The 14412-nt window shown below is 37.7% G+C and overlaps 1 protein-coding gene across 1 annotated transcript in view; it reads right to left on the reverse strand.

The window, feature by feature from the left end:
• Positions 1 to 570: 570 nt before the first annotated feature.
• Positions 571 to 14412, reverse strand: part of Klp10A (kinesin-like protein 10A) — a 664442-nt gene continuing 650600 nt past the window's right edge. Inside the window, exon 14 of the mRNA XM_067145844.2 lies at positions 571 to 3766. Within this exon, the coding sequence (XP_067001945.2) occupies positions 3615 to 3766 (152 nt within the window). The 3' untranslated portion in view covers positions 571 to 3614. The remainder of the gene's footprint in view (positions 3767 to 14412) is intronic.

Raw genomic sequence — 14412 nt, forward strand, 5'->3', positions numbered from 1 at the left:
CAAAAATCTCAGCTTCCATTTGCACTTTCCTTATCTGATGAAATACAAAATATAATTTTTTCCTCTTATAATTCTAATTAAGAATGTGCATGTCTTTCACAACTTAGCCGAAGGAAGTTTTTCTTCCAATTTAATGTTTCCTTGTTCAGCCTGATTTACAAAGAGAATACTTTCTAACAAGTATACCAAGTTCAACTAGTGTGCCATTTTGAGACAGTTCATGTAAAAAAACCAAACTCTTAGTTTATATAACTTTTAATCTTTTAACACGCGAGAGGTCGCACGAAGGCAAATTGCTCACGCTTAATATTTTAATAAGCTGCTATTTTCCTTTTGCAGTGAATGTTCTGATAAAAATATAAATATGTACCCTGTTTAACTGCCTTTCAACTAGTATTAACATAATTACCCAGAAACAATATTTCCTCAATGTAAAAAAATTAATGACTTTTTTTTTTTGCAATATCTGGTAAAATTACGTGAGTTTTTAAAGAGCGCGAGAGGTCATGCATTTGCATTTGCATGTGTACATTTCAATGAATTATTTGGTCACAATTCAAGATAAAACTACAGCACCACACTTCACTGAAAGCCACTATCAACCTCACAAACCTTACTTAAAACTTTTTTGGAAATGCAGTCAAGAAAGAATGCACTACGCAACGGGTTGCGCGAAGGCAATTTGCCGCGGCAGATGCGAGAGTGAAAGAAAACTTAAACTACTCCACAACGCAGCAAGCAATACACTGACGATAATCAATGCCAAGCGAGAGAGAGGAAGGGAGGGTTGAAACGAGCGTCCTAAACCCTACAGCAGCTAGCAACAAAATTATTAACAAATATTTAAAAAGTGCGGCAAACTAAAAAGCAACTATCTTTTGAAAGTCATCCTGGCTTAATAATAGATTTTAATATACAGTACTAGAATTTCTGAAGAGTGATTTTTTCCAAATAATCCAGTCTGACTTGGAAAACTCCACTAATTACCTCTGGAAGAAAAGATAAAAATAGTATAAGTAGATGTAGAGTTTTCCAACTTCTACAGAATATTTTTACTGATAAGTTTACCCCAAATTCAAGAAACGAAAAGGTCTAATTATACAGTGTGCACTGTGAAACCTGGGCAATCATGGGCAATAGTCAATTCTTAATGCAAACAAATTGTTTGTCAACGATTACTTGAAGGTGGTTAACATCTGTTCAGATTGATCCAAGAAATACAAGCTGATTAAAACAGATATATCACGTATAATATGATATCCGTTGATATTATGTACAGTTAGAAATACGACCCTAATTTCATATTTTTAAAACTCTATACCAAGATATTTAAAAGTCAAACCTTGGATTTCAAAGGAAATTTAAGACTTCCCTGAACTTCTAGTTTTCAACTATGAAGATTGTTAACTTAATAAAAGCAGCTGCATGAAATACCTTCACCAGAGGCTATCCTTCAACTTTCATCTACATTATAGAGACCTGCACAAGTTAACATGGTATTGTGCGAGTATAGATATTAATACTTGTTTGACAATTACGATGCATCTTTTAGTGTGTGTTATCATCAAAGTATGTGACGAGTAGCAGTTGGCATTGTATGATTATTAATTGGCATTATCAAGGGCAACTGTCCATTGGTATTACAAATGAATTGTTTGTCAACACTCACTTCAGTTAACATCTGTTCAGATAGATCTAATGTGAGTTGATCTTGACTGAGATCGTATCATGTATAATATGATGTTTATTAATATTACCCATAGTAAGAATGATTGTTTCGTGTAAGAATTTACTAGGATGGCAATCAAATATAAGAACATGGTGGTCTAGTTTCATGAAAATAAGCTTCACCTTGGTATAGATATACTGATACTGTAAATGAAGGACTAACAGATTGTTTCAGAATATACAATTAGATAAAAATGATATAATCACCAAGAAATTAGTAATAGGCTGAGATATCGTTTGGAAAAATATTTTGCAAACAACACAGGCAATTAAATTCCTGCTTCTCAGCACACAGGAAATGGGGCCATAGTCTAAACAATTGCTCACAAGTCATATTGTTGTGGTGATGCTGAATGCACGAATACACTTTTTACTTTCTTGTGCATGTCTCTACATTGCTTCAAATTGCAAAAACATGTGTAATTTTCAATATAAACCGTAGATTTTATACAACTGACAATGTCTATCAAGCATAGAAAATAAATTTATAACAAACAACTCAAACTTATCATTGTTACATAATTTTTATATAAAGGTACCTAATAATACTTAACAGGAGATAATGGTCCTGAAGGCTGCTCAATATGTGAATAAAGAGTAATGCTGTACCCAACAACACTAATGTTTATTAAATGGTACTGACAATTTTTTGCAATTCACCAAGAAAAGGAGTACAATAAAATTAAGTGCACATAGTAATACCAAAGTAAGCTATTCATCATCATCATCTTACCAATGAACAGTATGTGATGCTCCTTTCCACAAATCTGGTCACTTGCAAGACTTATCTGATCAACAACTTCTTGTAGTACTACTACTACACACTAAGTCAATCTGAAGCACCAATAAAATGGATTACCTCTAGTTTTGTAATCTATAAAAAATAAAAAGGAAGGCTACAGCCATAAATAAATAATTCATGACAAAACTGTTACTAGTAGAGACGAACTCACTCAAAGAAGTGCTTGCAGTATTACAAATTGATACGATTAGTCTTAAAGTACATAAATATTTATATTGCCTAACAGTCTTAGTCAACAAGATCTCTCAATTTGCCCCCATATTATACTAGACTCAAAACCATACCTGCAGGGACCTTTGACTCTTGCTCCAATTTCCCCAATCCTAATTTATTAAAATGCATTATAACGGTATTTCACGCTTATTGTTACCATACACTTGAGGTGACATATAGGAGAAATGTCAAACCATCTTAACAATATTAATGAATGTGACAACGTCTCAATACAATGTGTCCATATTTTAACATTCATACTTCGAATTCTCTTGCAACTGGAAATGCTTCAAGGGAGTAACTATCCAGCCCTTCAAACAGGATTCAAAGCACATCATGAAAAATAATATTCCGAAAGCTTGCAGATCTAAATAAATTGTCTTTTAACAGACTATTAACAGTTAACAGGTACCATGAAAAACCATCATACATTTGAAGATATATAATCATGGTTCATGTTTCTACATATAAGTAACAAAATTCAAGCACAAAAACGTACACCTGAATTAAAAAAAAAAATCACCAAAATAGATCATACAGCTTTGAACATAATCTTTCTATTTTACAATATATTGTAGATGCAAAGTTAAATTAGAAATAAGTTAAAACTTCTCATGGTTGCAATATAGTAACTATTTCAAATAATCTTCTAGGAAAATATTACAGGAGGTCATAGATTAAACAAGATAAAAGGTCATGTATTAAATATCGTAGTCGCAAGACGGACAACACATGGGACAAGAACACTTTTTAACATACGACATACTTAAAAGTCGCTACTGTCAAACTGAACATGGCATGCAGGTAGAAAATGTTACTTAAATAATACAGAGTGTGCTTTCAAGGTAAAAAATATACTTAGAACAATATTTCAATTATGCCGCAATGTTGCAGGCCGTTTAATTTTTTGGCTTATTTGCTCCTCTGCTATTAGCTGTGCCCGGAAAGCAGCAACCTTCTCTTTAAACTCACTCAACATGGTGATCTTTTCAGTCAATAACTGATCCACTTGTTTGGAGTATGCTGAAACACAAAGAAGAAATGATTTTATCAGGTAATTTCATATGTGTACATCTCTCAAGTCACATTACCACGTCATGCAGCCTAGTGAAATTTAACTACCATGCATAGCAGGGTTATATAATCTTCTGCCCCTCATTTCCATGTCCTCAACAAATATCTGTTATTGATATGCAGGTCATCTTCAAAATAAGCAAGTTTATCCCTTACAAACCGGGCACCGACATCTGAACGTTTTTAACACATTTAATGTAGAGTTTAGCTGCTGTGAAATTCGGACCTCACATGATTAAGAGTTCGAAGGATCATGAAGGCAGTGAATTTCAGTGGCTTTTTTATTTCAGTACAGGGGTTGGTTATTGTGAAATAGTTGAATGTTTCACTTGGTTTATGTTGGCATGACAACTTCCAAATTATTAATTCATTTTTAAATGTTTTGTGGAAATTTTCAAAGGTAAGCTGTATCATGCTTTGAAGCATTTAAATAATAATTTAACCTTAAATGAAGGTATACATGTAAATGATTATGATATTCATATAAAAATACGTACCCTCGTAAAAGTGACTGTTCAGTCTTAATAGATGTCAAATTAATTTAGCCGTATAGCCAGACAAACTCGTGTCCTCGCCCCAAGGTGGTGCAGTTTTTTCTTTTTTTTGGCACACCCTTCATTGGAGGTGAGCTACACATACCATTTTAACCACATACCAGGCCTCCTGCCATTCTTAGATTTCTAACAGAACCAGGAATCAAACCCAGGCCACCAAGTGTGGCACTTAATAGTGCCAACTGTTATGCTATGGAGGCAGACCTCAATACAGGGAAAGTGTGGAGAAAAGAGGCTGGTAGTTACATGCATTTTTAAAATGAAGAAACAAACTATAGTTTTATAGTATTCATTTTTGTAAGAGTTAAGACCCAATCTTCACAACTGTGACTACTCATTTCTCTCCACAGTTTGTATTTTGAATTTCAAAAATCATTCTGACATACTAAATTTAGATTAAAAGAACATGTGACCTAGTTCTCATTCAGGTCTATAAGGGATACTCATGATGTTAAGTATCAGTATCGTAATTATATTAGGATTGTAACAGCTATTTAATTGTCTATTAGTTCAGTTAAACACAAGAGCTGAGAAAGCACCAGTGCCAATGCATTTATAAATCAGAAGGAATCGTAGCTGGGTCTGTAAATGAGAAGCAATCCCTTCCATTAAGAGTTATAAACCTTTAGCAACTCTAGTTGTCCAACTCACCTCCATAGCCATGCATATTTTAAGGGGCATAGAAGGACTTGAAAACCAAAATCGACTCGTTTGATCAAGTAACACAATAATTTATGGAGCCTGCAATGCGTATACATTTTCTTAATCAAAACTAATACATATTACAACAAAAAAACCCTCCCCCACCCTCCCAATAGTGTTAAAAAAAAGGCCTAATGGCCTTAACTATGCCAATAAAGACATCTACTGTATATATATACACGGGACCAAGATGAATGTATGCTCCCTTAGAGAAGCCATCAACACTAACATGTTGAAGTAAACAAATATGTTTTGTTGTACACCGAAACAAAAAGATTAACACCAAGGCCAGAATTATGACAAAACTTATAGAAACTTATAGTTAAAAAAAAACATAATGAAACACTGAATTATCTTTAAGAAAACGTTCTAAGCATGTCTTGAGTTGTTTGTTTGTTAGTTAGTTAGTTACAGACTACACACTATTCCATTCCCATGAGTGACCTGCATGTCTGGGTGCAAGATGATGATGATGATGATGAATTCTGGGATAGGTTAGAAACCTAACTACAGAAAACTACAATAAACAATGAAAACATTCTTACGGGCTATTTCAGTACACAAGTTGGAAGAGAATGGCAGTTTCAAAAAAGGACAAACAAATGGTAGAAGGCTTATTGAACTGTGTGAAATGTTTGACCTTAAACTCGAGTCCACGTACTTCAAGAGACTTCCAAGGAAAAAGAAAACGTGGTGCTCTCCACAACAAGACATCGGTGAACATCAACTAGACCATGTTGCCATCTCAGGATGGAACACTAGAGAAATTATGAATGTTCAGAAAGGGGACAATCTAGGCTCGGATTACTTCTTGGCACGGATACATTTATTTCAGACCTCTTCCATTAAACAAGACGAGACTGCATATGAATAAAGTCAAAGGTAAACCATGAAAAGCTGCAAAATAACGAACGATTTTCAAATACTGCTGTGGGAAAGGAATGGAGACCTGGGTGTATATCTGGGAAAATATAGCAAATGCAGCCAGGAAATTGCGCCATTACAATGTGCATGCAGACACCAATGGTGGGCTGAAGATTGTGAGGAGGCAACGGACAGAAGACCAGAGGATTATAAAGCATGGTATGCGGACAAAACGGATGTCAAATTCCAGACATACATAGCAGTATGCAAATAGATGACAAAGACTTTACAGCAAGCCAAAAGAAACCAAATCTCTGATGAGATTTGCAGCATTGTGACATAATATGATAAAAGTGACTCTTACTAACACCAAATCAAAAGTGAAGTTTAGAGGTGAAACATCAGAGACATTTGACATTATAACTGGACTACGGCAGGGAGATGGGCTATCGCCACTATTATTTAATTGTGCTCTAGAAATGGTAATGAGGGAATGGTTTAGGAAATGCCCCCCCAAAATAAAGATTGGCCGAAAAATCAAAATAAATTGCCTGGGTTCCGCTGACGATTTAGCATTACTAGCAGTGGACATAAAAGAAGCAAAAACCCAGACATCAGAACTTCAAAACATTGCAAATAAAATTGGCCTCAAAATATCATTTGAAAAAACAGAAATTATGCCCCAAAAACCAACAACTATAAGAAGTTACCATAAATGGTAATAAAATCAAAATAGTAACTTAATTTAAATATCTTGCAGAAGTAATAACACATAACTTAAATGAAAAAATCTCAATCCAAAGAAGAACAAATACATTAGCTAAAGCACTAAAATTAACATGGAATATCTACAAAAAGAAATGTCTATCAATAAATACAAAAATAAAACACAACAACACAGTTATAAAACCAGAAGCTACATATGCAGCAGAAACACTTTTTCACCTGAATAAACAATCAAAGACTGACAGACTTCAGAAAATTGAAAGGAGGATTGGAAGAACCTTCATCAACAAAAAATACCAGAAAGATGGACAGTGGCGGTTAATACCTGACAAAGTCGTGTACAAAGAGCTAGAACCCATTACAGATACTATGTGTAAGAAGAGACTAGGATTCTTTGGACATATCATGAGGATGCAGGATTCGAGACTTCTGAAACAACTAGTACAACACAATCTCGTCTCAAAAAATACCACAACAGGATGAAAATGGATCAGAGAAATAAGAGAGGATCTGAAGGAAATAGGCCTTACAACAGAAGACACCACAAATAAGATAAAATTGAATACAAAACTCAAGAATACAAACCTCCGCTTTACCCTTACACAAAACAAACCAACAACACGCATATTTTCAACTGAGGAAAGGGCACAAAGATCGGAGCGTCTGAAGAAGTACTGGGAGGACCGCAAAGCCCGAACAATCCCTTCAAAGAGACCTGAACGACGGATTCACTGAAGTGATCCTATGTGGTCAAAAGGAGAAGAAGAAGAAGAACCTTCTACAGGACTGCCAAGCAACATTTAAATGAGAATCAAGCATCAAGTTTAAGCTTTGAAAGGGAAGATGGAAAACTGGCAGGGAAAAGGGATGAAAATTGTGAGATCTTGGCCAGATACTTTGAGAAACTGCTAAATGTAAAGAACCCAAAGATAAATGGGCCCACGACAAATCTGGAACAAAATTCAGTCCCACCAGATAAAAAAGAACTCTAAAATAATTGCAGAACTGAAGAATAACAAAGCTGCAAGTGAAGACTGTCACCCTGAAAACTGTAAAAGTAGTTAGTGGGACGTAAAGCAAATAACACTGAAGACTCAGTTACAGCAAATATGCTGAAAAGTGGTGGAGAAATCACAATTACAAATTGAAGGCAAGAAATGGAAAAGATCTGGGAATCTGACGTAATGCCTGATGGTTGGAAAACTGCTTTGATTCATGCTTTACATAAGAAAAGTGACAGAGCGGATGCTAATAACTACTGCAGCATTTCCACTGTCCACATGATGTATAAAGAACTATCCAAAACACTACAGATGAGGCTAGGGGAGTGAATACATAATCAGCTTGGAGAATATCAAGTGGGCTTCAGAAAAGGAAGATCAGACCTGGAGCAGAAATGGAGCCTGAAAAGAGTACTGGAAAACTTACATCTCCAAAGATTTGGTGGTAGTCTTTGTAGACTTTCAAAAAAGTATACGATTCGGTTGACAGGGAAGCGCTGTTTCACATATTTGTACAATTCAGTGTAGACGCCAAAACAACTTAAATTATTAAGGAGAAAATAACAGACACCTGTTCAAAAACTAGAATTGTGTTTTGAAGATGATCATCCACAAGTGGAGAAAATATATGGACAAGAATGGGCTGCTCAACCAAGTATACACTGGAGGTTCAAAAAACTGCCTCAAGATCAACTGCCTAGTATTCGCAGATGACCTCGCAATCCTGTCTAGAAACACAGAGCATATAAATATACTAAAGCAGGAAGTAGATTGTATGAACTTGTGAACATTTATGTATTTTTTGTGCCACAGTTGGCAATAGCTTGATTTGTTTGTGTCATTGTGTTGGTACTACTGGAGAGAGAGAGAGAGAGAGAGAGAGATTATGATGCTGATGTTTGTTGTTTAAAAAGGCCTAACAGCTAGGTCACTGGCCCCTAATAGTAAAAGGTGAACGAAACGAAAATTAAAACTTCAAAATTTATACACTGACTAGAATCTAAAATGAATGATGATTAATAATAGTGAAACAATCAGTGGATACAATTAACGAGGCCTGAATTACTGGGATGATGCATTATTATCTAAAAGGGTCCAAAATTCAGGTCGCCAGCCCCACATAATGGTACTGGATCACAGAGGTAGAACCATGGTGTTCCTCCTATACTGGTACTAATCACAGGTAACGTAGACTCATGGTGTTTCTCTAATGGTGGTACTAATCACAGGAAATGTAGACCTATCGTATACACATCAGATGTAAGGCTTTTCAGGCGTCTGCTCTATTAATCAGCGTTTCGTCTTATGAGGGGCCGGTGACCTGGATTTTGGACCCTTTTAGATAATTCCATCCCCTGGTCTGAGGAGTTTGGACAGCCAAAGCAGAATCTTATACCAGTTGTATAGTATAATTTGAAGTAATTCCATATACTGTATATCAGTTGACTATATTTGTAAGTAGTACAGGAGATATTATAAGTAGAATTTTGTAAACAATATAAATTTATTAAGGATGAGCTGTGTTTAATAGAAAAAATTGTTAGCGTAAGTTGTATAATATTGTATTATACGAAAATTTTCTTCTCTTGTTAATTTAATATTCAGTGCTTGACAATGTATTTTAGTGTACCATTTGCCACCGAGGTAGACACCTCATCTGCAAATAAAGAGAATTTGATTTGAGGTCTGACACTAGACTCATCAGAGTGGGATGTGTCAGACCCTACCCACTGACGCTGGGTGTATGCAGGTGAGCCTATCAGAAGCCTATATAAGAGGCACAGTCTGATAACTGCATACGGGGTTTCTGACATGCCCTATTGGTGAAAAATATCTAATTCCCTCCATGGGAATTTAGAATTTTCTATTCGGAATTGCTAGGCAGGCAATAATTCCATTGTGGAGATTTATCTCCCGTATGCAGACTAAACGCTGGTTAATAGAGCAAACGCCTGAAAAGCCTTGCATCTGATATGTTTTTGACATGCTCTATTGGTGAAAAATATCTAATTCCATGGGAATTTAGAATTGACCTATCGTATGTCGCACACAATGATATCACTCGCAGGTAACACAAACCCATGATGTTTTACACATAAGGGTACTACTCAAAGCAATGCAGACTCATGGTGCACCGGACATAGTGGGACTAATCATGGGTGCCGGTATTCCCGTGGTGTCCCTCACTAAGTGGAACTAATCAGAGGCAACGTATACTCATGGTGTTGCTCACATAGTGCTACTAACCACAGGCAATGTAGACCCACAGTGTATGACAAATTATGGTAACAACCACAGGTAATACAAACCCATGGTATTAGTCACATAATGGAACTACTCTCAGGTAACGCACACCCATGGTTTTCGCACATAGTGGTACTTACCATGGATGCCAGCCAAACCCATAGTTTTTCTCACATAGTGGTACTAATCGCAGGCAACGTACACCCACGATGTTTTTCATAAAGTGGTACTACTCATAACTAGGGCAGGGGAACAGACACATTCCAGCACAGCGTTACGGCACATGGACGTTAGTTTGTGCAGTCGAATGACTACTATCCCGCTTCAGTGGAATACACACAATCATAGACCCTACTAACCACAGAACCGTGGTGTTCCTCACATAAAGGTACTACTCATAGGTAACGAAGATCCATTGTGTTACTCGCATGGTGGTACTAACTGCAAGTAACGTCGACCCATGGCGTTCCTCACGTAAATGTACTCAGCACGAGTAGTTTCATGGTTCTAATGTCATCATCCCTTGGTTGCCCCTTTTAGTCGCATCTTACGACAGGCAGGGGATACCGTGGGTGTATTTGTTTGCGTCCCCCACCCACACGGTATGAGGGGGAGGGAGGGAGGGCGAGAGAGAGAGAGAGAGAGAGAGAGAGAAAAGCCATGACACGAGTGGACATGACTGTGCAGTGCAACAAGCTCAATCTTGTTTCCTTGACGACTGCTTTCTATTGTAGAAATAATTTATATATTTTCTCTTGAGTTATTTGTTTGTTTTAATCTTGTCAATCTTATGTTAATTTTAAGGACACTTCCTCTAAAGCATTACTTTGTCAATTTTATACATTTTTCATCTAAACAGTGTTATGTGGCTGAAGATGTTGATAATATACGAAACATGTACCACTTTTGACCATTAAAAATTGCCTTAAGCAATCATTGTATCGACTAGGTGGAAAATAAATACTTAATTGTGAATGCTTCAAGTATCTCGAGGAAATTGAACAGCTAAAAACTAGCGAGAGAGAAGCCAACTACACCAGGCAAGAGAAGATGGCCACTGCTTTTCACAGGATACATGCTTTACGAAAGAGAAAAGCCATCTCACGGTGAGCTAAACTAAGACACTACAACACAGTGATTAAAACAGTGTATCTGTATTGTAGTGAATGCCTTTGAATGACAGGAATGACGGGACTAAGAGAAGCCAACAAATTAGAGAAAAAGATCCTCTGCAAGATAATGGGTCCAAAAATCATGGATGGCCAGTACACGTTACAAGGAAGGGGAGAACTATACCAGGAAAACAAAAGACAGTCAATGAAGAAGAGAAAACTTCATGTACATGTTTAGAATGGATGAGATGAGGCTGACATAACAGATATTTTAAATACTTGACAGTAGACCTAACATTTCCGACAAATGGTTCAGAGAGGTAAGGAAGGATCTTGGAGTCAGAAAGCAGGGAGAGGATGAAACCCGGTGTTATCACATAGCCTACTACTGTCAAATAATACAAAGGGCTCTAGGAAAGTTTTGCAATATGCAAAAACGGTTGGCTGGACACCCCTGTTATGGTGAGGGAGGAAAAGAGGGGTGCACCAGTCTAGAAGACAGCAAGGCGCGACTTTCACACCAGTTGTTACCAAGCACTGGGATTGAAAGCAAGTTAAGATGTCAGTGTGGTCTAATGGTGAATATCGTGCAATTGTCCGCTACAATTTTGCTCGTGGATTAACTGTTGACCACTGCCTGGAGGAAATGACTCCTGTGCTGGGGAAAGACTGTCCACATCGGACAACAATTTTCCGCTGGTATAAAGAGCTCCAGAGGGGAAATTTTGGGGTTGAAGATGATCCTCGTTCTGCGCGACCGTCTGAATCAGCGACTGAAGAAAACATTGAAGCTGTGAGGAAAATGTTGCAGCAAGAGGGGCGATTGACATATCGGCAGGTAGAAGAGACCCTCCACATCCCTGTACCAGCTATTCATTCAATTCAATTCTACACGACCATCTCCATGTTAGAAAGCTTTGTTCCCTTTGGGTGCCCCGTTCACTTTCAGAGGAACAAAGGGCACATCGAGTGAAATGGTGCTGCAAAAATGCTAAAACAGTTTGAAAATGGGACTTCGCGTAACGTCAATAGCATCGTTACAGATGACGAAACTTGGCTTTATTATTACGATGTCCCAACAAAACCCCAGAACAAGGTGTGGCTGTTTGAAGATGAGGGTACTCCTGTGACTGTGCGAAAGTCAAGGTCAGTGAAGAAAAGGATGATTGCAGTATTCTTCCACTAAACAGGGCATCCTGACTCGGGTTGTGCTAGAAACACAAAGGACAGTTACTGCAAAGTGGTACAGTGAGAATTGTCTGTCTCAGGTCATCCAGGCTCTCAAGCAGCTCTGTCCAAGGTCACGGCTCAACACTTTGCTCTTGCATCATGACAATGCTCCAGCATATCGTGCTAATATAACAATGGATTTTCTTGCCAGATCAGGGTTGATTGTGCTTGATCACCCTCCATACAGTTCTGATCTTGTCCCATGTGACTTTGCACTCTTCCCAGAAGTGAAGATGAAGCTCAAAAGGCAGTGTTTTGCATCCGACGAGGAGCTTCTGGCAGCATGGGATCAAGAGTGTGAAAATGTAACCGAAGAAAAGTGGCAGAGTTGGTTCAGTGACTGATTTCGACGTATGGAGAAGTGTATCGTGTATGGTGGAAATTACCGTATTTTGAAAAAGTATAAAGTGTTCACTCACATTGCAAAACTTTCCGAGTGCCCTTGGTATTAAGGGGTCTGCTCAAGGCTGAACAGACCCATGAGACTGATAAATTGCCATCAACAGTGTCATACTGTATGTCCTCACTCGATATGAATATTCTGTAGAGGTTTGGAATTGAATCCAGGCTTTTCACACGTGATCTAGTAACTAGAAAAGGTATACCGCCTATCATACACCGCCAGCACACATTTTTTGAACTCAAACCGGCGATCATGGTGTCAGAACATGAAGACTTGATGCTTTAACAATCATGGCCACCAGGAGGACCAACTGTGGAGTTGTACAATAGATAGGGAAGCAGATCAATGCAAGTCAGGTGATCTAGCACTGTGCGGGTAGACTCATGAAGAGATTGAAACTATCGGAAATTCGATGTCTCTCCAAGTCTCTTACCTTGACGAGTACATGCAGATCAATTTTTTTATAATTGGCTTTAATACTGTATAACTCAAAAGGCTCTTAGTGGATCTGCCCTGTCAATACTTCATTAACTGGGCGAGTTGGCCGTGCAGTTAGAGGGGCGCGTCTGTGAGCTTGCATCCGAGAGATAGTGGGTTTGAATCCCACTGTCGGCAGCGCTGAAGATGGTTTTCCGTGATTTCCTATTTTCACACCAAGCAAATGCTGGGGCTGTACCTTAATCAAGGCCATGGCCGCTTCCTTCCAACTCCTAGGCCTTTCCTATACCATCGCCACCATACGACTTATCTGTGTCTGTGCGACATAAAGTCACTAGAAGAAGAAAAAAACCCACAACCCCTTATTATATACATAAAACAATGCTACTTTATCGTACATGTTTCGAGAAATTGACCCATCCCCTTCATCAGCAACTGAAGTATTAAAACATCCATACAAAAAAAAAATTACAAATGATCAATTGATTAATACTCAATATATACATCTAAAATTAGCTTAAAAATCATAGTCCTATTATTATCTGGGTATTAGTGTCCCAACTTGCTGTAATGTCCTTCTCTAAGTTATGATAGGCAACACAAACAACAAAGCAGTTCTGAAGTTTAGGTATGTAATGTGAACACCAGTGGAATAGTCTTATGGGAATTCAAATGACTGTTTATGTATGTTAAGATAATGTTATAGCAAATGCTTATGACTTCAAAGTGAACTAAAATCTTGCTATGAAATTAAAAGACAACGCTCACAATACCCAATGTGTGGCCATCTGTGTAATACTGCTATGAAACTTATTTTGGATGACCATTTGACAATGCTCATATGTATAATGGGACTGATCATGTCTTACCCTCATAGCAGCCAAACTGTACAATGCGGAACCAATAATCTCCCAGTGTGACACTGGTTTTTAAGCATTCCAGGTTGTGGCCTGTGTGGCCACGGTGCGACTCAAATATAGCAGACATGCTATGTACAAATGAAGACACAACCTCAGTGTCATACCGAGCGAGTTGGCTATGTATAGATAGGATCACGCAGCTGTGAGCTTGCGTTTGGGAGATAGGGGTTTTGAACCACACTGTCGGCAGCCCTGAGGGTGGTTTTCTGTGGTTTCCCCATTTTCGCACCAGGTAAATGCTGGGGTTGTACCATAATTAACGCCAAGCCTGCTTCCTTCCTACTGATAATACTTTCCTATCCAATAGTCGACATAAGACCTATCTGTGTTGGTGTAGCATACATACATACATACATACATACATACATACATACATACATACATACATACATACATTATCA

This window comes from Anabrus simplex, chromosome 4, assembly GCF_040414725.1.
Source record: "Anabrus simplex isolate iqAnaSimp1 chromosome 4, ASM4041472v1, whole genome shotgun sequence".
Lineage (NCBI taxonomy): Eukaryota > Metazoa > Arthropoda > Insecta > Orthoptera > Tettigoniidae > Anabrus > Anabrus simplex.